The sequence below is a fragment of the Maniola jurtina genome, chromosome 2 (assembly GCF_905333055.1).
Source record: "Maniola jurtina chromosome 2, ilManJurt1.1, whole genome shotgun sequence".
NCBI classification, from domain to species: Eukaryota; Metazoa; Arthropoda; class Insecta; order Lepidoptera; family Nymphalidae; genus Maniola; species Maniola jurtina.
Window position 1 is genome coordinate 1,741,400 of NC_060030.1, and position 23,435 is coordinate 1,764,834.

The window sequence follows — 23,435 nt, forward strand, 5'->3', positions numbered from 1 at the left end:
AAGGCAAACTAAATATGTATACCCAATGGTTCTTATTCGCGCCGAATCTCGAGCAGAGGCCCTTTAAAAAGGACCCTGAAAGCTCATAGTCACCCGCTGAGTGACTATGAGCTTACTTATGAGACCCATAGTTAGCGACCATGTCTCGTATCACGCTGATATGTAATACAATACAATAGTAGAGTACACAGTTGAACAGTACACGGCAAACGTTTTCCCCCTTATTTAGAGTCTACGATAGATGTAACCTATAAATCAGGTCAAACGTGGCACAAACCAAGTGACCCCATTACAAAATCCGTTTGTATCGTGAAAGGGTTAATTGAAACGTCCAGCTTAAACCAAAGTATGTTGACGTTGTCGTCCACAGCGGATATATCGCCTACACTGAGGAGACTGTAGTTCATTATACAGTTGCAGCTTGAAGCAGTCAATCCTGAGTGCTTCAAGCTGCCCGTATAAGGCCGGCCTAAGGGTGAATTTATTCTTTGTCCTGACTCCTGAGGGAGGCCTAGCCGAGGAGCGGCGTCTTACAAGGTAAAACTATTAAGCGGGGACTCTCCGTCACTTTCCAATACAAATATAGTTTGGTTAAAGAATACTAACTAATAAAATTCAATTGAATTTTATAGATACTTTCTAAAGGATCTATTAGAGTATCTATATCTATGTCTGTGGTATCCTAGATGTCCGTTAAAACATTTCAGTAATTCTGAAGTTACACAGACTCAAGAAGTTACATAGGTAAAAGAATTTGAACCTGTAATCTCTGTACTGAATTTCGCCCAAATTGGTTAAATGGATGGGCTCGTAAAAAGCAGACAAACACACTTTCCCATAATTATACCATACATTAGTATGGATATCTTTCTTGTGGATAGTAGCAAAGTAACTTTGTTATTGTCACAAGAAAGCGCCAATATTTCTCAACTATTTTGCACGTTAGACAATTCATTGGTTATTCTTTTCTATGAAGGGCCTATAACAAATAACAAAAGTTCTGACGTAACCGTAAAATAGACACCCATTTTGTTATTGGTTAGGAATCTCTCGAAGTGGTGATACAGTATACCGATTTCGGCGGCGAATTTCTACCGTATCGTAGAAATGATAATAAACTAAATATCATTCAAATCTTATCACTATTAAATGCGACAGTGTGTTTGTTTATTAGTTTGTCCTTCAATCACTCGCAACAACGAAGTAATGGCTCGATGTGATTTTGTATCGTAAGGACTATGGAATAATGGGAATGTGACATAGGCATTTTTATTTTTTAAAAATCCTGTGAGATCTCTTTGATTTTCCGGGATTAAAAGTATTCTTTGTCCATCTCTAGGATGCAAAATAACGCTGTCCCAAACAGATGATTCCCGGGACTTCATCCACTAGGATTTTAAAAATCCCGTGGGAACTCTTTAATTTTCGGGAACAAACCCTACCTAGCGTCAAATGTAGGTAACATTTGACGCTTGCCATTGTACAACATTTGTTATAAGTTTCCTGTCGTAAACTGTGACGAAGCTAAGAACTTCTTCAAGCAGATTAATCTTTGTAAGGGTGTTTTATAAGCCTGCCGATTTCCACCTGACCTATAATGTGAATTCACCCTTACGCTCAAATTGCTCGACTGGCATTGTACCGTTAAATTCCCTACGATATGAATCACCTGTTTCAAAGGCTGTAGCCTGTACCCTTCTCTTTCATGCGTAATAAGCCGGCCATAAGAGATTTATACCTGTCACGTTCGCACCTTCGTATATCACGTCCATAAGAGCTATCCGAGCCCCTAAAATGAGTGTTTATTGTTGCTCCTTCGAAGCCGGACTCTAGTGAATTCCTAGGTATTACACAGATGTAGGGAAAAGCTAGACTAAAAACTTCGGCAACGAAAGTGAAGATCTTTTTCTTGAAGGAGCTCTATAACTGCAGTTTTTTGCCAGCTGTTCTTAACAGAATCTACTTTCGAACCAGTGGTAGAGTCACAAATGCACTCGTAGCATAAAAGAACTAGAACAATGTACATGAAATAAATCAATTTTGAGAGATTTTTGTCTATTTTAATTTCAAAATTAGACATGCGGGAACACAATTCTTCATAAAACTTCGCGCACACGTCCTTTCACGTAACGCTTTTTATAAATAAAACTACCCTGTCTCCTCGAATTAGGTTGAACTTGTGCTAGGAATGAGTACAACCAAACCTAAACTCTTTCGGATTTAGTTCACCTTTAAATCTAAGCTCGACTATCGAGAAAAACCGATAGCTCTTCTTCAGTCCTGTAGTCTTTGACATCCTTGTGGATTAAGTTCAAATCAAACTCAAAGTAAATTTTATTTATTTCTTAATCTTTAAATCTAAACACAACTATTAAGGAAACACTCGATAACAATTCTTCGGTTGTGTATTGTTTTTGACGTCGCATAAGTCTAATATTTCTGTAGTCTCTGGGCTGCTCGAAGAAAATTGCGCTTTTTGTCTTCACCATTACCTAAGGATTGGTCATAAATTGTTGTCGAGTGGTTCAGGTGCGTCACTAACGGGCTGCTCCAGTCGTAACTCTTCGAGTATCCGAGGATTTGGACAATTTGTTGCGGGTAGTTGCGTGTATTTTTTATTTGATGTTGGCTCTTGACTGAAAGAAAATAAGAAAAATCTTTTATTTTTGAAAGCTGTATCACACATTACCAGTTATGCCTACGGGTTAGGTTATCCCGGCGCCTCTAATTCAAATTCAAAATTAAAAATATTTTTATTCAATTAGACTTTTACAAGTTCTTTTGAATCGTCAAAAGCATCCACCACTGGTTCGGAATGCCTTTCCTACCGAGAAGAACCAGCAAGAAACTTGGCGGTTGTTCTTGTCAAAGATTTGATATACAATATTATACATGTGTAAAAGCATTTCAAGCCCCGCGCATTGCTGGAGCGAATTGCAGGTCAAATCCACGCTCTTTTATCATTTACATAATCTTCGATTGAATAATATGCTTTTCTCAGGAGCATATTTTTAATAGATTTTTGAACCTGTGTAAAGGCAAGTCCAAAATAGGAATTTTGTTATAAAAGATTATATTATAACTAGCTGATACCTGCGACTTCGTTCGCGTGGATGTAGGTTTTTTAAAATTCCCGTGGGAACACTTTGATTTTCCGGGATAAAAAGTAGCCTATGTGCTAATCCAGAGTACAATCTATCTCCATTCTAAATTTCAGCCCAATCCATCCAGTAGTTTTTGCGTGAAGGAGTAACAAACATACACACACACACACACACACACACACATACAAACTTTCGCCTTTATAATATTAGTGTGACTTCCTCAAGCAGAAGAAGCACCGGAATAAACTGTGTCTATGCGTGGCGCAACCCGAAGAAATAGGTCCCGACTCAGCATTAAATGCTGTACGCCTTACTGCTATGTGCTGATTGCTATCTCACCTTGTGGAGATGCAGTTTAGATGGAAGCGAGCTAACTTGCAAGAGATATTGTAGTTTAATGTGCCTACTTTTTGATTTGCACGGCGGTCACTTTGGAATTCGCCATCTTGGTTTTGTTATAGCGTCAATGTTATATCTCTACCTATTGCGGTTCATGATATACAGCCCGCTGACAGACAGACAGACGGACTGCGGAGGCTTAGTAATATGGTCCCGTTGGCACTCTTCGGGTATGGTACCCTTAAATGGGACTCATAGTATTATGGGAAAAGGTTCAGAACTCTGGGAATACGCATCAGACACGTGGGAGGCCTCCAGCATTTAAATACTGGAATATTCATCAAAGGGAGACCTAACATTCCTTCCCCAAGCAAACATGGGGATTACAGCGGTCACGTCCCAAGACTACTTAAGAGTTGGGTAAGAGACAGACAGGACAAAGTATCATTAATTAAAAAACCATTCGGCTATTTACGCTAGGGTTTATTGTTTGCTTTTTGTGTGCTCTGTTGTTCTATAAGTTATATTATACCATATAGAGTTATCTGGTTTATTGACTAACCATACTTAATATTATAAATATGAAAATGTTTCCATCTGTCTGTTGCCTTTTTTTTTCTTCCTCGTCTGGCTTTACAAAGATAAGCCAATGTCAAGTTTGTAGTTATATTTGTAACAAGTTAGTTAAACTATACAAGTATGGACCCCGTCTGTGCCGGCGTTCGCCGACATACGCACGGCTTTCCCTTAGAGCGCTTTCCTTGTTACCTTTTAAACTCGTTCCTGAAATTTTTCTCAAACGCCACTCTGCATTTTAGGCGAATATCTACGGTTACGTCCAATAAAACTGAGTGGAAGGCTGGCCCAATTAGCAAGTACAAACGCGTGAACAAAAGAATTGCGGAGAAAAATAGACACGGAGAGATCGCAGAGGCAGATAAAGCATTTTAAAATACAGGATTCTTTTTTTTTTCATTTCAATTTAGGTACATTGTTTCTGTTGTGGAGCTGTGTAGCGTGATGTGGATTTACGCTTACATGGTTTGTGTTTATCATCATTTTATTGTAATAGATTCATTTTTTAATGTAGTATAGGATTCAGAACTTGGAATGTACAGTCAAAGGCCGAAATTTGCTTAGCACCTTAATAATCATATTCGCGTGGTACGGTTATGCACATATGTTAGGTGTGTGTGGTGTGTTTATAGAAAAATGTCATAAGTGCGACAGGTTTTTGATGCAATAGTTACCCGGAAATGCTACTCGAATTCAGATGCCGACCGTACATGTGAGTTGATATACTCACATTCTTTCTGTTGCTGTGAATAATTATTGTAGTTCCAATAGTGAGAAGAGAGTGTAAAGGTACAAGTTGTTGCCGATTTTAGGCAGTAACAGCAGGCAACGTGTGCCGCCACAGTTTCTATGTATTTCTATGAAATACGTTCTGTGGCTAGCGCCACGTCTCGTCTGGAAGTGTTTCATAGAATGTGACCTTACATAGAAACCAGTAGTGTCATGGCAACACGTTGCCTGATTCTGCTGCCTAAGTCAGTTACGGACTTGCACTTAGTCAATAGATGTAATTGCAATCACCTCATTGTAGATGTCAAACTTAAGTGCTAAGTTTACTGGGTGATGATATTTTCCTTAATTTACTTTAAACAGCTGCTGGACATTGACCTTTTCGAGGGCACTTTACCTCACGTAGTTTATAAATAGCCCATCTCATAGCTACCTACGCCCGCCCTCATCTGCACCCTGCGTCCTTCTTCATCTATCCTTATTTTTTTTAATTTATAGAGTAGCGTTGGGCGGCTATCATACCTGGTGGCAAGTGACGATACAGTCTAAGATGGAGCGCGATTGCCTGGAAGATGCTTACTCACTCTTAACTTGAAGGTAACTATTAAAAGTGGAGGTGAAAACTTATACCACTCACATTCTCTCTTCAAGTCTTTGGCTAAATGTCCACCAGAGTGCAGTCTTCAGTTTACCAGTCTTTAATTTGGTACTGACTATAATAACATTGACTCATAGTGATTTTTGTCCACAGTATCGGAGCAAGGACCGCACGAGAAGCGTCTCCTGAACGCTCTCCTCAACTCCTACAACACCCTCGAGCGGCCCGTTGCCAACGAGAGTGAGCCGCTCGAGGTCAAGTTCGGACTCACCTTGCAACAAATCATTGACGTGGTGAGTTGCAACACTGCCAGTCTAACCTAACCTTTATAGTGAGGCGATGCATGAATGTTACAAGACCCTTGAGCGGCCTGTCGGCAACAAAAGTGAGCCACTCGAGGTCAAGTTCGGACTCACCTTGCAACAAATCATTGACGTGGTGAGTTGCAACACTGCCAGTCTAACCTAACCTTTATAGTGAGGCGATGCATGAATGTTATAAGACCCTTGAGCGGCCTGTCGGCAACAAAAGTGAGCCACTCGAGGTCAAGTTCGGACTCACCTTGCAACTTATCATTGACGTGGTGAGTTGCAACACTGCCAGTCTAACCTGACGTTTATAGTGAGGCGATGCATGAATGTTACAAGACCCTCGAGTGGTCCGTCGCCAACGAGAGTGAGCCACTTGAGGTCAAGTTCGGACTCACCTTGCAACAGATCATTCACGTGGTGAGTTGCAACACTGCCAGGCTAGCCTGACCTTTATAGTGAAACGATGTATGAATGATACAAGACCCTCGAGAGGTCTGTCGCCAACGAGAACCGCTTGAGGTCAAATTCGAAACAGATCATTGGGGTACTACTACTCTGCTGTGACCTTACCATAATACTATGGTTATGAGAAGATAAGATGAACTGTTAGATACACTCGATGTCAAATTCGGACTCCCAGTGCAACCGCTTTTTGACTAATATAAACTCATTTTTTGTGAGGAAGGTTTGGTTACATCTTGGTATAGTATAAGTATGAGAGTTTAAAACTCCATACTTAATCAAAGATTAAATACCTAGTGGAACTTCGTGCCTGAAATTTACTTTTGGCGTCTTCTTCGCACATATTGTTATTACTTGAAGATATTTCAATAGGTAAAGCTGCAACGACCTTACACTAGATTTGTCCTTAGTTTTATTTTCCCTAGATCTTGCTAAGCTAATAAAACATCTCAATAATTAAATTAGCTTATAAGTGCCGACTCATTTTTCCACCATAAATATTTATCGATTCGTTAAGTTCCACAACTTAATAACGTGAATGTTTTAGCGATAAAAATGATGATTGATGAATGAGTGCGAGATAATTTGATAAAAAATAAAACAAATCACGGTTGCGATTTTGTATTTGACTTTTACGAATGAATACATGACGTATACAAGATAAATGAATTATAATATGTAAATGAAACATGACTTTGACATTTTTGTATTCATGTTCATGTCTTTCAAATATGTATAAAGCGAAATACCAAACCAATAAAAATTGCCAACGCCTTTTTGCTATAAATTGTATTTCAATATTCAAAACTTTATGCCTAAATGGGGGAAAAATCGGTAATTATTTACTTAATTACTAATAACGATGTAAGAGTCTTAAGAGGATTAGATACCTAAGTGATCGAAATTAATTGCGGTTTTGATATATTGGGGTGTTGTAATCAATGGAGCTCGACCTATAATTACTAGCGAAGCTTATACGGACTTGTACTATTACACAGGTAGTTAATTTATGCTACTTACCTACATAGTATGTGTGATATGGTCATATACCTAATTTGTTTATTAATTTCTGCTGTAGATACTAATATAATAAGTATAGGAATATCAATGATATTAAATAGTCATGTAAAAAAGTAGATAGGTACGTTACAACGCTTAAAGTGAAGACTTAAAGTTACCCTGTTTAACTTCGGGCTATAAAATTTTAGAAAAAGAAACAACATGGCGGCTGTAGGGCGCCATTTTCAAATATTTTTTTTAAATTTAGTTCGAGTATTTTAGCAGGACAGTCGTGTTTTTTAATAACAACTAGTTATTGCATTTAATTAAAGGCACCAATCCAATAAATTATTTTACAGGAATTAAAGTCAATAAATTAGCAATTTTATCATAGTAAATACCAATTGTTAATTAGGAATTTCAATTTATAAAATGAATTTGATTAAAATCGCCCGAGCAATAAATTATACTTAATTGAAATATTGTAATGATGTAGCGAGGGACATTATTATTTTTGGATAAAATGTGAACAGTAAATATAGATATAAATTAGTTGCAACACTTACTAATTATATGGGATTAAAATTCATTACTTGTATTGTTATTTAATAAACATTACGATGATAAAGGTGCCCACGCACTCGAACTGAACTGCAGCGGAACTGCGCGTCGCGGCAGCGCCCCGCACCCCCCGCGTCGGGGGTGTTGAAAATTTTTAATTTACACTTGTTAATCTAATTATGATGTCATAGCTTTTCTAACTTAAACTAACAGTGAATTCCGGATGTAATCTTTCAAATCTTTTATGAAAGGTACTGATTTTTTTTTGTTTTATACCAGTCTTACTTCATATCAAAAGGTACGTATACCGTATGTATACACCTTTACGTTTATAATATGTGGCGCTTAAAAATCAATGTATGTAGGTATTTACGTAAAGGTAGATTATGTCTCGTGTTCTTTTTACGGATCGACATCCCTCAGTGTTTATATGTAAAGACAGACACACACACATATGTAGAAACTTAGATAGGTATATTACGCGCAACAACCGTACAAGTAGCGACGAGAGTGTAACCGCTCCGGATAACCGACGCCCATTAATCTTAGCGGTAGACAAATGTATCCACTAGCGGGGATAGTTCGCAGGGTTGCTACGAGTTATCACCAAACTAATACCTAACCACTTTTTTTTAAAACTGCCCGTCGGAATATAGCTTAAACTAACAGTAGATTCCGGACGCAATCCTTTCAAATCTCTTATGGAAGGTACTGAAAATATTTGTTTTATACCAATCTAACTTGATATCAAAAGGAATTACCTTACATGACATAATATTCCTTTCACAAATCGACATCCCTCAATGTTTATAGGTAAAGACAGACACAGACATGTAGGTATATTACGCGCAACAATCGTACAAGCAACGACGAGAGTGTAACCGCTCCGGATAACCAACACCCATTAATCTTAGCGGTAGACAAATGTATCCACCAGCTAGTTCGCAGGGTTGCTACGAGTTATCGCCAAACCAAGTCTAACTAACTCTACGCTAGCAGAAGGCTTGGAAGGAAATCTTGTACAAATCACACTATATCCTCTAATATCCTCTATCCTCTAATCACACTATCACACTAATCACACTAATAATATTATAAAGGCGAAAGTTTGTGTGTATGTGTGTGTGTGTGTATGTTTGTTACTCCTTCACGCAAAAGCCACTAGACAGATTTGGCTGAAATTTGGAATGGAGATAGATAATATCCTGGATTAGCACATAGGCTACTTTTTATCCCGGAAAATCAAAGAGTTCCCACGGGATTTCAAAAAACCTAAATCCACGCGGGCGAATGCGCGGGCATCGGCTAGTCCACAATAATAGGTATCTGCGATATAGAAGTAAAAACCGGTCGATTGCGAGTCGGATTGAAAAATTAAAAATATATATTCTTGTTCTATGGTACGGAACCCTTCGTAAAAGAAAAATTTAAAAATAGCTGACTTGTAAATTAAAAAAATTATAAAGTACATAATCTCGTTCGGTACAATACGAACGGAATGGGTAAGGAACCCTTCGCGTGCGAGTCAAACTCGTGCTTGGCCGGTTTTTGATTTGTCAAAATACCTCACTCCCGTGTATCCTTCAAGTTCCTCTTACCAACTGGCTCTAACCACGTAACAAGACTGCGCAGCTCTGGACCATTAATCTCGCCGTCTGAGATAAATGCAGCCAGCATCCGGTAACAGTTGTACGTAAACCATGCACCAGCTAAAGTTACCATTTTGTTTACTAACTTTTACCGCGTTGAAGTATTCTCCATTTAAAACATTGAATGAAATACAAGCTGATGCCCGCGACTTCATCTCCAAGTCCTTGATTGTATGCATGCAAATTTTAATAATTAAAAATTTCGCAATCATTTGGATACCCCAATTTTTTCATTTATTTAACAGAACACATAACTTTAATTAAACTTTAATAAAATTAATGGATAATAAAATACATAGAAATTTTGTACAATACCTACCAAAAGAAAAAGCTCACTGATTAACTAACTATCAACGCACAGTTCAAACTACTGGACGGATAGGGCTGAAATTTCAGTAATAATAAGTATGTCCAATGTTATTTTCAGTAATATGTCCAATTTTCATTATCTTGATTGTTTTATAATGTATTTACTATTTAATTTATAAATACTAAATATAAATAGCTACAAAGTAATTCGCAACATCCGTAAAAGCTCCTAAAGCTGCGTCCACATCAGTGGAAATATGCAGTATGCGAGGCAGTTAAAACACGGCCGCACAGGTGCACACAAAAAATTCCACATTCAACGCACGCGTCAAAGGAATTGCGTGGGCTCCCCTTTTATTTTTCATTCTATACCGATGTGTTTCATCGTATTTTATGTAGTAGGTACCTACTTTCATTTTATGATACTATTTAATTTTCATGACTTAGATTCATCACTCAAAAAGCTCCATGCATACAAGCAACAACAAATTTAGAAAAAGTATCTTTTATCACTAAATTAGGATGAAGTGGAATCGTTACTGTTACGCATTAGCACACACAAACACACACACAAACACACACACACACACACACACACACACACACACACACACACACGCACGCACACGCACACGCACACTTTCACACATAGTACACAATACGCTTAGCAAAGTTTGTATGTGGTCTGTGGTACTGAAACCGTTTCCCCTAGCAATGGAAGCTTTTCAGTCAACGACAATTACCAGAAAAATTAATATAAACCCGTGGTTACCTACCTGAATAAGAATAATTTAATTAAAAATGCAGTAAAAAATCATATATAAAGTTTCACTGTATTAAAATATCCGTTTATTTTGAAACTAAATGGACTACACAGGAAGGGAATATCCAATATACCTACTTCGCTAACTTCAAGTATTTTTCAGCTTTTACCTTAAAAGGTTTCCAGGAAATTGAAAGAACATTTTCTGTTCCGGAAAATAAATGCAATAATAATTCAATAAACTGATATTTTTATTTTCCCATTTATGGTCAATAGTGCCTCTGGTTTTACACAATCTTCGTCTACGTACATTTAGAATTTTTAGAGTCTCCGTTGATTCATCAAAACCCTTTCTTAGTTAAAGTGCACATTATAGAGAGTGCCTTCTTGCAAAATCTCAAGTTTCTATCTATAGTTCGCGACAGGCCGAGATGGCCATCGGGGTATGAGGCGGAGTGACGCCCCGCACACTCGCACGACACCCGCGCTTGCCCGCATCGGGTACGCGCGGGATTGCCATCTCGACCTGTCGCGTGCTATACCTCATATTTAATTGTATAAATACTATAAATGGTAGAGACTCAATATATGACGTATTTCTTTTGCATTGATTTTCCTGTGACACTATGTAACGATGAAATAGAACAACTATTTTTGCCCGCGCACCGAGCCGCCCCCAATACTATCATTTTCCTCTTATTTTCCCATTCCGTAACAGAAAAACCTATTTCATTCAAAGTGACAGACGTCTAATATTTCTGCCGCTCGGAGCCCGAATTCAATAGCACGAAATTCGAGCTAAGAATTTCCAAATACTGATATTCAATGAATACTACCTCACATACACCAACAAGAATAAAACTTGTGCTCTTTTATTATTCGCTTTAGCTAGTATTCTGGATATCGATTCATTATTCCAATAGTTTTAGAAATGCACCTCTAGAGATCACCCGACTTCAAAATCTTAGACTTGATAATGGTCGTGACTTTGACATCCATCCAACAAATCAAATCGATCTGTTGCCCTGTTGTGACGTGATTTAAGAACAAACTACTCCTTCTACTACTTCAAACCCCTATTATACCCCCTGATTTTCAAAAATCCTTTTTTAGTTGATGTCTACATCATAATAGCTATTTGCATAAAGCCCAATCCGTCCATTATACGTAATTTGAGCTGTGCGTTGATCAATCAATCACCTTTTCCATTATGATATTAAATCTTTCATTTAAGATCATCCGAAAGTTAAACTTGTAGTCGGTATTAAATTTGAAGGCGGCAAGCGTACAAAGCCTGTAAGTGATTTAAACTGGCCTTGGACCACCGCCAACTGCCGCGATCCTTATACAATGATTAGGCTATCATTCTGTGGCTATATTATGGCTTTTAAACTTGGTATCTACAACTTTTAACTGAAATTTAAATCTTTTATGGAATACTAGCCGATGCCCGCGACTTCACCCGCGTGGATTTAGGTTTTTGAAATCCCGTGGGAACTCTTTGATTTTCCGGGATAAAAAGTAGCCTATGTGCTAATCCAGGATATTATCTATCTCCATTCCAAATTTCAGCCAAATCCGTCCAGTAGTTTTTGCGTGAAGGAGTAAAAAACATACACACACACACACACACACATACAAACTTTCGCCTTTATAATATTAGTGTGATAGTGTGATACTAATTTTTAAGTTCTATTTATCCTATCATCATACTATCATAATGGTGAACATCCACTTTGGAACATAGGTATTCCGTGAAGAGCGCTCTCCACATCCTAATATCAGCCTTGCTCATCCAGCCGCTTTCCATCACCTTTATTGGCCGTCCATCGTGCTCCACGCTGCGCTTACGATACCTAAAATTGAACGAAAGCCTCTATTTTAGTTCCGGAATGAGTATCGCAGGCCCTTTCGGCCGCTACAGCAGCGCCACCGGGTGCTTCGTGAGCCATAGAGCTTGAAAAAATAATTAATTACTAGCTGACACCCGCGACTTCGTCCGCGTGGATTTAGGTTTTTCGAAATCCCGTGGGAACTCTTTGGTTTTCCGGGATAAAAAGTGGCCTATGTGCTAATCCAGGATATTATCTATCTCCATTCCGAATTTCAGCCAAATCCGTCCAGTAGTTTTTGCGTGAAGGAGTAACAAACATACACACACACACACACATACAAACTTTCGCCTTTATAATATTAAGTGTGATTATAGGAGTCGGAGAGCAACGTCTCTAAAGGAGTCTCTTTTGAGGCTCAGACCAGGGTTTATGATGACGTTGGGACGAATGAGTTGCTTGGACTTGATTAGTCCATACACCCCCAAAACCGTCGTACTGGTACACTGATCCCGGTAACAGATCTTTAGAAGTAAAGACTAATGAACATCATTCCATTACGTAGTAATACGCGGGTAAATAAATGACATCAAAATGATTGTTTGTTAAACAATTAATGCTGTTGCATAAAATTGTATGCTTCCACTGATTGCAGCTTGTCAGTATTTTTGGAAATATTTGTACAGTTCAATTTTAACAGATGATGGTGTATGTGCGGTTTGAACTGATTCAATCCGATCCAGGGTCGTTACGTCCCACGATGCCGGTACAACATTTAATTTACGCGAAACCACATGAAAGCTGTTGTGAAAATTGTGGAAAATATTTACTTTGTTTCTATAAAAAGTTGTAGTTTATTTATGGCGTAAAATTAAATAGACTATTAAGAAAGAATGAATTCATAAACCGACTGCAAAAAGTTGCAACATAATAATATTCGTCTATTGGTTCTTACCCCATTGGCTGATTGCTTCAGACTCGCAACCCTAAATAAACAAATAATATTATTTTCTGAAACAAATACCTATGATAGATTTGCTCATAAATAAAATCACCATAAATAACGCACATAAAGCGGCGGCAATTGAATTGCGTGATGTGTTTTTTGTACACGAAATAATGTATGATGAATTGTGTTCAGAACGGTTCGGCAATTTCGCAAATGCATTCCTAATTTCCACCCAATTGGTCCAGCAATTTTCGAGTCATTAGCTAATGGTCTTCTTCTATAAATCATGAATCATTTATTGATTGCTTTTTGATTTATAACAGGCTGTTTACAGTGAAAATTTTACTTTTACATAGTCTGAGAAATAATTAAAAAATACGCCAATTAATTTTAATTCATTTTTAAAATTTCATTCAGTTTTATTTGTTCGTTTGTTCGTTATAACGCCCGATTTAACGATGGTTATCAAGAATTTATTTGTTAGTTACTACTTCTCCACATTAGAAATGCGAAAGTGTGTTTGTTGGTTTCTTTGCCATATAATCACAATGCAAGGGATTAACGTGATTTTTTGTATGGATATAATTAAAGACCTGGAGAGTGACACAGGCTATTTTTCGCTCTGGAAAAATCAGAGTTCCCGCAAGATTTTGAAAAACCTAAAGCGACGATGATTGACCTAATGAAACGTAGTCAGCAGCATTACAATAATAATTAGGATAATTTGACGCATTTTATTACTTAATTTTTATTCTCTATTAATGAATGCAAATCCATACTAAACCGTCCAACTGGCTCATCAATTTTCGAGTTTTGGATAGAATCAGGCGTTACTTTGCGGAAGTTCATGTTTAGCAAGAAACAGTAAAAAATTATTTTGCTATAATCCGCCAACAGAAAAATCTCCTGAGGATGCTCCGGTGTCGGGGCGAAACGTACGTCGAGAGTAGTGGAAAAGTCTTGTGTGGTGGTGCATGTGAATGGTGGTGGCAGTGCTTGCTTGGGAACTTGGCTTTATTGCTTGGTTGGGGAGGTAAGCGGTGCTTAGCTTGTAACTGCATGTTTGACCATACAGAATTTTTCTGTTGGCGGATTATAGCAAAATAATTTTTTACTGTTTCTTGCTAATTTTCGAGTTATTGGCAAAAGTGGAAAGGGTATATTCTTTTTCTCTTTGTTCCGTGAATTGCGTGATATGTTTTTTCTCTCATCGAAATAATGAACGAGGAATTGTATACAGAACGACTCGGCAATCTCGCAAATGCATTCCAAATTTCCGTCCAATTGGCCCAGCAATTTTCACGTCACGGGGAAAAGTGGAAAGGTTGAACTAATAGTTTTTCTCCCTTCATTTGTTGTTCAAATTCTAAATGTTCGGATGTGGATTATGTTTTACTTGTATAATCTGAGTCTTGTGATATTTTATCTCAGAGTTTTTCAGAGTTAAAAGAGGTTCATTTGTTTTGGATCATGCATGGTCGATGGGGTCATGTCATCATCATCATGATAAACCCAAGGCCACTGCTGAGTACAGGTCTCCTTTCGAAATAAGAAGGGTTTAGGCCGTAGTCTACCTTGTGCGGACCAAGTAGGAATTGACAGCTTTCACTAATCTTTGAGAACGTTATGGCATGCAGTTCTTTCAAGATCTAAATGATTCAAAAAATGTTCATAATATAGTCAAAAAAGAAACTCAAATAAAATAACAATTATTTGTGTATTATAAAATATTTCAAAACAAACAAATAAATTACAAGTAATCACTTCAGAACAAGCTGAACTTTTCCAAAGATACAAAATAATGTCTTCATAACTTTAGATGTAATGACGCGAAAAGCGTTTGCTGGCGCAAAGTTGGCTAAAACATAACACACTTAAGGTCTCGGCACACATATGGGATCGGAAAGGGATCGTCACCGTATCGCCTCGAGCCGTTCAGAATGATTTGTATTAAACTCCCTACTGCAACGCACACTAATCGGAATCGTAACGTAATCGCCTCGCCTCGGAACAGGCTCCGAACTTGCAATTCCCGCGCTTACGGCTCATCGTCCCCGCGCTTACGTCTCTCCGTACCCGAGCTCACATCTCTACATCTCCACCAGCGGGCGGCGAGACGTAAGCGCGGTGTCGCCTAGCCGTAGCCGAGTTGACGTACAGGCGCTGCTGATACGCTTTCGTTACGTGCATACGGTAGGTCGACGCCTGGTTGACAGCGCGGCGAAAGGCGTTACGGTTACGATCCCTTTCCGATCCCATATGTGTGCCGAGACCTTTAATCTTATCTTATGTTTCGTACTTAGTTACTTGAATCCAGTTGAGTCACATTTTTGGGTTCCGTACCTGAAGGATGCCAACGGTATCCTATTTCCTTCGCTGTCCGTCCATCCGTCCGTCCGCCTGTCTCTCTCTCTGTCTGTCAGCATGTGTATCTTATTAACTGTAATAGGTAGGGAGTTAAAATTTTCACAAAATCTGTATTTATTACTATTACCGCTATAAAATAATAAAAATTTCAAAATGGCTGCCATGGAAATTAAAATGAAATAAACAGTACATAATCTTGTATGATACGGAAACCTTTGTGTGTAAGTAAGTTCACTAGCATTGGACCGATTTTTAGAATTTTCAAAGTGGATTATTAAAAAAAATGTAGCTTTTCACAAATAGGTATTCATTTTAAAAGCACATAAAGGAAATAAAACTAAAATTCAAAACAGCATAGCTACCACCATGCCTACTGAAAAGGCAGAAACAGAAAGCAATCGAGATAAAAGCCCGCCTGAGCCATATCATTGCCAAATCACTACATTAGTACTCACTACTACATCAATCCCATCCAGAATCCACTCAATGTTATTATCAATACCATAAAGTGTTAAAATGTACACTTGTCTCACACTTTTTTATCACAACTGATGACTATTTTATTATCTTGTAGAATATGTAATACTAGGCTATTCCCGCGACTTCATCTGCATGGACTATTCAGATTTAGAACCCCTATTTTATCTCTTTAGGGGTTGTATTTTCAAAAATCCTTCTTAGCGGACGACTACGTTATAATAGCTATCTGCATGCCGAATTTCAGGCCGATTCATCTAGTAGTTTGAGCTGTGCGTAGATAAATCAGTCAGTCACTCAGTCACCTTTTCCTTTTATATATTTAGACAAATATAACGATTTTTTAATGTAAGTTTCTACTCTCAATAAAACGGGATTAGTTCTGGAGATTACTATTCTAGCATTATGTAATTAATGGACGCACATAAGTAAAGATTCTAGTAAAGATGTCTAGACTTTGTATCACCGGCAAATCACATGTAGTTTTCACATTTCATTAGTGAGCAAAATTGATTCAGTAAGGTTAAAAGCCTTTCAACGTGGCTTTATTAATATAAAAGGAAAAGGTGACTAATTAACTCATTGACTGACTGACTCATTGCCTTATTTATAAACTCACAACTCAAATTACTGGACGGATCGGGCTGAACGGCGCATGCTTTTCAGCCCAATCCGTCCATATATCTATCCGATTTTTTTTTTGAAAATTCAACCTCTAAGGAAGTGAATAGGGGTTTGAAATTGTGTAGTCCACGTGGCAAAAGTCACGGATATAAGCTATTGTAACTTAGTATAGTAAAATATCTTTTTGAGTTTAGGTCTCATCATAAGTTGAACAGGTCTGTTAGAGCTAGTCTCAATAAGAAGGATTGACAAATAACAGGTCAGTTACAGGTGTTAGCAGCTGAGCTTTGAACAAAGCTCCTTTAAATGAAACGCCAGAAGCGCAATCTCAGACCTCGCTGCCGACACAAAAGCGCAACTAACAAAAGCAGAATCAACAACTGTATACTGCAAATGGAATCCGAAATTCATTTAGCCTGTAAGGCGACCTGACAAACTTGCACTGAAACGGTGAAGAAGTTGCGAACAAATGGACCTGGGGCGTTCCTATGAAAAAAACATCTTTTATTCCGGAAGTGGAATGGAATGGTGAAAATTGTTGAATTGAAAACGAGCTAACGTTCATACAAACTGTATTGCAAGACTGTTTTTGACCCCCGACCCAAAAAGAGGGGTGTTATAAGTTTGACGTGTGTATCTATGTATCTGTCTGACCTCGTAGCGCCTAAACGAATGAACCGATTTTAATTTAGTTTTTTTTTTGTTTGAAAGATGGCTTGATCGAGAGTGTTCTTAGCTATAATCCAAGAAAATTGGTTCAGCCGTTTAAAAGTTATCAGCTCTTTTCTAGTTTTCTTGTTCCAGTTTTTTCTGACCCGTCACTACTAGATGTAGTTTCACAGATATACACAAGCATGTCTTTGGTGCCGCATGCAATGTATCGAAAAAAAACTTGGCATTGCGGACAGCGGAGGCTGAGTGATCCGGGACGTAGATAAACCAAACTTACAGTACAAATACAAAGTAAATCAACCAGAAGTATTAAATATGTTACTTGATGTTTTTTTTTATTTTATTTGTATTCCATTACAAGTTAGCCCTTGACTGCGATCTCACCTGGTGGCAAGTGATGATGGCAATCTAAGATGGAAGCGGGCTAACTTGGAAAAGTATAGTAGTTTTATTAAACCCCTTATCGGTTTCTATACGGCATCGTACCGGAATCGCTTGGCGGCGGCTTTGCTGGTAGGGTGGTAATGGTAACTAACCACGGCAGAAGCCTCCCACTAGGCCAGACGATAACAATTTAAAAATTATAAATTTCCAATCCTCGAATCGTACCACGGCCTCCTAATATTATTATAATTTGAAATATTATTATATAAACACTGTTGCACAAAAAAATAATTTATTTTTTTATTTTTTTGTTTGTAAAAAATGGAAATATAGGCTTAACTTTTTTTTTTTCGTAAAATCATAAAATAAATTAATCTTTTTTTCTTTTTTGTCAGCCCTAGCACAGACTACGGTCTATTTGGGCTGCAACATTCCAAACACCAGTCTGTTTTTTATCTAGTGCTTTGGTCTATATAAAATGGTGAAAAATGTTTCTCTTTAAATTAAGTCTATTACTAAATAAATAAAAAATAAAAAAAATATTATAAGACCACAGCGCTTACCACTATGCCAGAGAAGTCAGTTTAAAAAAAAAAAAAACAAAAAAGAATATTAGCCATGTTAAATGACTAATATTCCCCTTTCCTTTCCAACTAAGCGTCAGGCTTGTGCTAGGAGTAGGTACGACAATAGTGCAACGGGCGGGGTTTGAACCGTCGACCTTTCGGTTTTCAGTCCACTCCTTTACCGGTTGAGCTATTGAGGCTCTATGTTTACTTTATGTAAAGCTTACATATTATACTAGCTGACGCCCGCGACTTCGTCCGCGTGGATTTAGGTTTTTCGAAATCCCGGTTCTCTTTGGTTCCCCAGAACTCTTTGGTTTTCCGGGATAAAAAGTAGCCTATGTGCTAATCCAAGATATTATCTATCTCCATTCCGAATTTCAGCCAAATCCGTCCCGTGGTTTTTGCGTGAAGGAGTAACAAACATACACACACACACACACACATACAAACTTTCGCCTTTATAATATTATAGTGTGATTCTAAGAAAACGCAAATCCCCCCAGGACTTATTGGAAATCTATTTATTCTCAGTCCGTACAAGCCGACTAGCTAGTACTAAGATAAAAGTAATCTTTGAATAGATACAGCACTAATCCGTCCTTTGTACGTCCCTTTGACTCGAGCAATATCTAGATGCACTATATTTCCTTGTCTACGGCTATTCAGTTGAGGCCAAGTATTAACAGCATCTGGTTGAAGTATTTTCTGTTTAAAACATATTATGTTCAGGTTATTTCTTTTTCTTCCCTTACTTTAACTCTTTTTATGGTTCCGTATTTCAAAAGGAAAAAAGGAACACTTATAGGATCACTTTGTCTGTCTGTCTTTCATGCCTGTAGAGAAAACCTATAGCATACTTCTCGTTGACCTACAATCATGAAATTTGGCTGGTAGGTAGATTTTATAGCACAAGTAAAGGAAACAATCCAAAAACCATGAATTTGTGGTTAGGTTCCTACCTTCCTCACAAAAAATATGTTCACGAAGAAATTAGTTTACTAAATCACAGTAGCATGCAGCTACTTAAAAGTGTTAGTACGTATGTACGTAGGACGGTCTTGTATGATGCTACGGAACCTGACTGTAACAAAAATTCTCTGTATATTTTTAATGTAAATAATAATTAAAAAAAAAAAAAAACCCTTTATGTGTGAGTCCGACTCGTATTTGACTGGTTTTCTATTACCTACTATCTTTAATATGATAGCTATCTTTGTGTTATAAAAGTTTAATTTGAGGTGTGGATCTGAATTTCAAGTCCATAATTGCGATTTAGTTCAGCTGCCATTGGTAATCAAAGATTTTACTCGTTTTTAACCCCCGACCAAAAAAGAGGGGTGTTATAAGTTTGACGTGTGTATCTGTGTATCTGTTTGTGGCATCGTAGCTCCTAAACTAATGAACCGATTTTAATTTAGTTTTTTTTGTTTAAAAGGTGGCTTGATCGAGAGTGTTCTTAGCTTTAATCCAAGAAAATCAGTTCAGCCGTTTGAAAGTTATCAGCTCTTTTCTAGTTACTGTAACCTTCACTTGTCGGGGGTGTTATAAATTTTTAATTTACACTTGTTCCTGTTATAGACAACACAGGTAGTTAATACAACGGTGGATTTAAATAAAATATTTGTATAAATGTTTTCTGATAATAAAAATGGATGACGGAATTTTCTTTTCAATTTCTACCGAATACCAGGGAATTGTATAGGGAATCAGAATCACAGCAGCTTTTATGTGGTTTGGTGTAAACGGAACACAATAGAGGCGACAGTGTCGCGGACGTAACGAATCGCGTCCGGATTGAATCAATCCAGACCGCACGCCGCGCGCCGTCAGCTGATGGATACAATTTCACAATTACATCGAGATACAACCACAGTGCACAAACTCGCGAGTTTACAAAAATAAAGAAAAATAAATATCTTGAAAGAAGTATTTCAATGTTCATGTTAATCCGAAAGGTTACCTTTCTGTTTTACCCACTACAAGCACAAGCTTAAGGGAGCATGTGCATTGAAGCGTAGCGTATCGGAGATGTGTTCAGCAGACCAATCAGATAATTAGTTGTATAATTTTAAAAAAATATGTCATTTTTTCTCCACTCCACTTCAGAAAACATCAGGTATTCTAAAGATACCTACGTTTCCGCTGAAGCGGAGCGGAGCGGAGATGTGTTCAATTGACCAATCACATTATAGACGTTAAAAATTATCACATCATCCAAGATCTTTCAATAATATGAGTGGACTTAAACATACGTCTTCGCACAGTTTCACTCGGTTCCGTTGCATTGAAAATTCACCCTTACATTTCGTTGGAAAATTAAGAGAAAAACTAGACATGGCTTATATTATACTTTTAAAAATACTAAGAGAAAACGAGAGTAAAAGATCGTAAACGTGAAATATCTCTGGAAAGGTGAATAACATTGATAACATAAAAATTTCAGCGTTGGCAATTTTTAAGGTATTTCGCTTTATTTACGTAATAGTAGATCCTTAGAAAAATACAAGCATTAAAATGAAACCGATACGGACATAAAAGTTATAAATTGATGATAGTTATGTCCAAAATGTTTATAAAGGGATGGTAGCAAAGCAATACAAACAAAAATAAATAAATAAAAGGGAAATAACGGAGGGATTGGTAAGTAAGGTTTTTGAAATAGGGTGACGAATGACGATTAATTAAATTAAGATAAGGTCAAACTTACTTATATGATGGCAGAGGTAAGTACTTACACGTATTAGTTTTAGATTATTTTTATTGTAAGAACACTTTAAACCTGAGTCCTCGTCCTTTAGATTTTTTAAGAATGCGTGGTTAATGTCTTTGAAGATTGAAAATTAAACATTAGGTTACAATTATGACAAAACAACTGAAATAATGCATAATATAGTACGGTACCACTATTTTTATAAGTTGCATTGGCAAAATTCGTTTGCTTAGAAAAGTGCACCCTTACACCGACTAAAATGAATGTACACCAATTATGGAATATATTATTACAGATCTCATTGCTTGACGTTAGATTTTAAACCCACGAACAACAGGGAGTCATGCTATCCCGCTCATATGAATTCGGGCGTATAAAACATGGCGCGTAGGCAACAACCAATAGCGAACGGACGTGCGCTATGGTTGGCTGAGATATTTTCCCGCCATTCAAAAATAACATTCTGCACAGAATAAATCAGCGTGACTTATAAAAGTGGTAGTTCTGTTGATGTTTTGATATTTAAAGAAGACCCTAAACATTATCAGCGAAAAAGATTGTATATAAAGTAATAGCAAACGAATCCTGAATGTTCATGATGATTTTTTCGTTCCTTTCTTGCGTCACCGCGCGTTCATTTTACAAAATAAGGACGAGAAAAATCAAATCCTGACCACGAACGTCTGGCTTAACTTGGTAAGTGGTAGCAGCCGGGCCCGGTGCCTTCGCCGAACCCGCCCTTGCAATCATCTTGACGGTAAACTTTCCTATGCCAACACGATCAATCTCTACCTATCTCTACACGCTAAGTGTCGCGCCACACCTGCGTCTATTATGTCGCGAACGTTCGGTGGTTGAATCCTTGGTCGTAGTATTCGGTTGACATGACAACCTTTTGTAAAAAACGCGCCAAAAAGTACGCGATTGCTAACATACAGAAATATAAAAGCCTGTAAATAAAAGATTAAAAAAAAGTACGCGCGGAACCACAGAGTAGGACGGAACTTTACGCGGCGCCTTTTTAGCGCGCTCCTTGCAATATGATTCGCTAACTAAGTGATCATCACTAATAAGAAAGCAATCAAACTCATTTGGCATTGGTTAGCTCTACATTACTGCTTTACTGAGTGATGTAAAAGTAATATTTCGGAGCAAACCTTCAATGGATTAAAAGGACCAAATGTCAAAATATGAGATCCATAGCTTTCGTTCAGTGATGATCACTGAGTTAGAAAATCACTCCGCGATGGGACATGGCGGCGATTGTATTGACAGCTACGCGCGCCGAACTAACGCGTTTTGATGTGATGCTTTCAATGCAATATGATCTAAATGTGTTCTTGCCGAAGTAATCGCTCGACAGAAGATGCGGCGTTACGCCGAACGCGTGTTAAATTCAGTAGATGTGTCATAGGTAACTTAAAAAACATTGCGAGCGTATTGAACCGAATTTTCGGCGACGCAATTTACGCAGGTGTATCGCGATACGAACGCACAGTAAAGGGCCGCACTGATTCTGAATTATACGGCTAACTGCTAAGTCACCGAGCACAGATTTGAGCAACGATTACAGGAGGCGGGAGCGGCTAGAGGGCGCCGCCATCGCGGCACTATTGTCGCATGGAGAGTCGGTGTTACATTGTTGTACTCGTCATTTCGCCTAACATTAGATTGTGTGTAGGGCGAGTCGCGAACGGCTCTGCAGCATGAGGTCGCTCGCGCCTCGCCCGCTCCCTCCGTCCCGTGGCCCCCAGTGTCACTGCTGTCTAGAACATTGTACTGACTGCGCCCTTTCTCTCTGTTTATGTTGACATCGTCTAACCAAATAGGACGAGAAGAATCAACTACTTATAACCAATATATGGCTGTCATTGGTAAGTGTGATTAAACAAATGAACCTAAATTAACACTTGATAAAATTTCTAACTTTACGTTCGTCTTCTTTTAATTTTATTTCCTTGTTTCTCGATTCCTTTTTTATGTTGACTCTGTCCTTGATTTCTCTTCTGTCTGTATTGAAAATTGCATTGCATTGTGGCGTATGCGGCAGTTTGATATATTTATATATATCTGTATGGATATTGTTTAGTATTTTTTCTAAAATCCTGATCATTGCGCTGACTTCCAGCTCGTGTAAGTAGTTTAGTGGTAGTCCCTGTATGCATCCCATCATGAGACTGTCATTTGTTGATTAGCATCTTGATTCTTTTGGGTAACTACTTACTTTATTACTTTTGTTTCTGGATTGGATGGTACAACTTTTTTAGTGTCACTTGTTCTATTTCAGGTAAGTTTGTTGAGAAATTATTTGCAGCAAGAACTGCAAAGATATCTTGTTGAAGTGCAATGTTGTCATTACTCATCAACCATTGTTTGAAAGTTTCAAATTAATTATTGTTTGTAAATGCTATTAGCTTAGCGTCATTTGAGTGAGTTTAGGTATTGCGTTAA

General features: G+C 37.8%; 1 protein-coding gene across 1 annotated transcript in view; it reads left to right on the forward strand.

The window, feature by feature from the left end:
- LOC123875451 (neuronal acetylcholine receptor subunit alpha-7-like) overlaps nucleotides 1–23,435 on the forward strand; it is a 164,269-nt gene that overhangs the window by 106,284 nt on the left and 34,550 nt on the right. Inside the window, exons 2-3 of the mRNA XM_045921285.1 lie at nucleotides 5,500–5,639; nucleotides 22,814–22,858. Of these exons, the coding sequence (XP_045777241.1) occupies nucleotides 5,500–5,639; nucleotides 22,814–22,858 (185 nt within the window). The remainder of the gene's footprint in view (nucleotides 1–5,499; nucleotides 5,640–22,813; nucleotides 22,859–23,435) is intronic.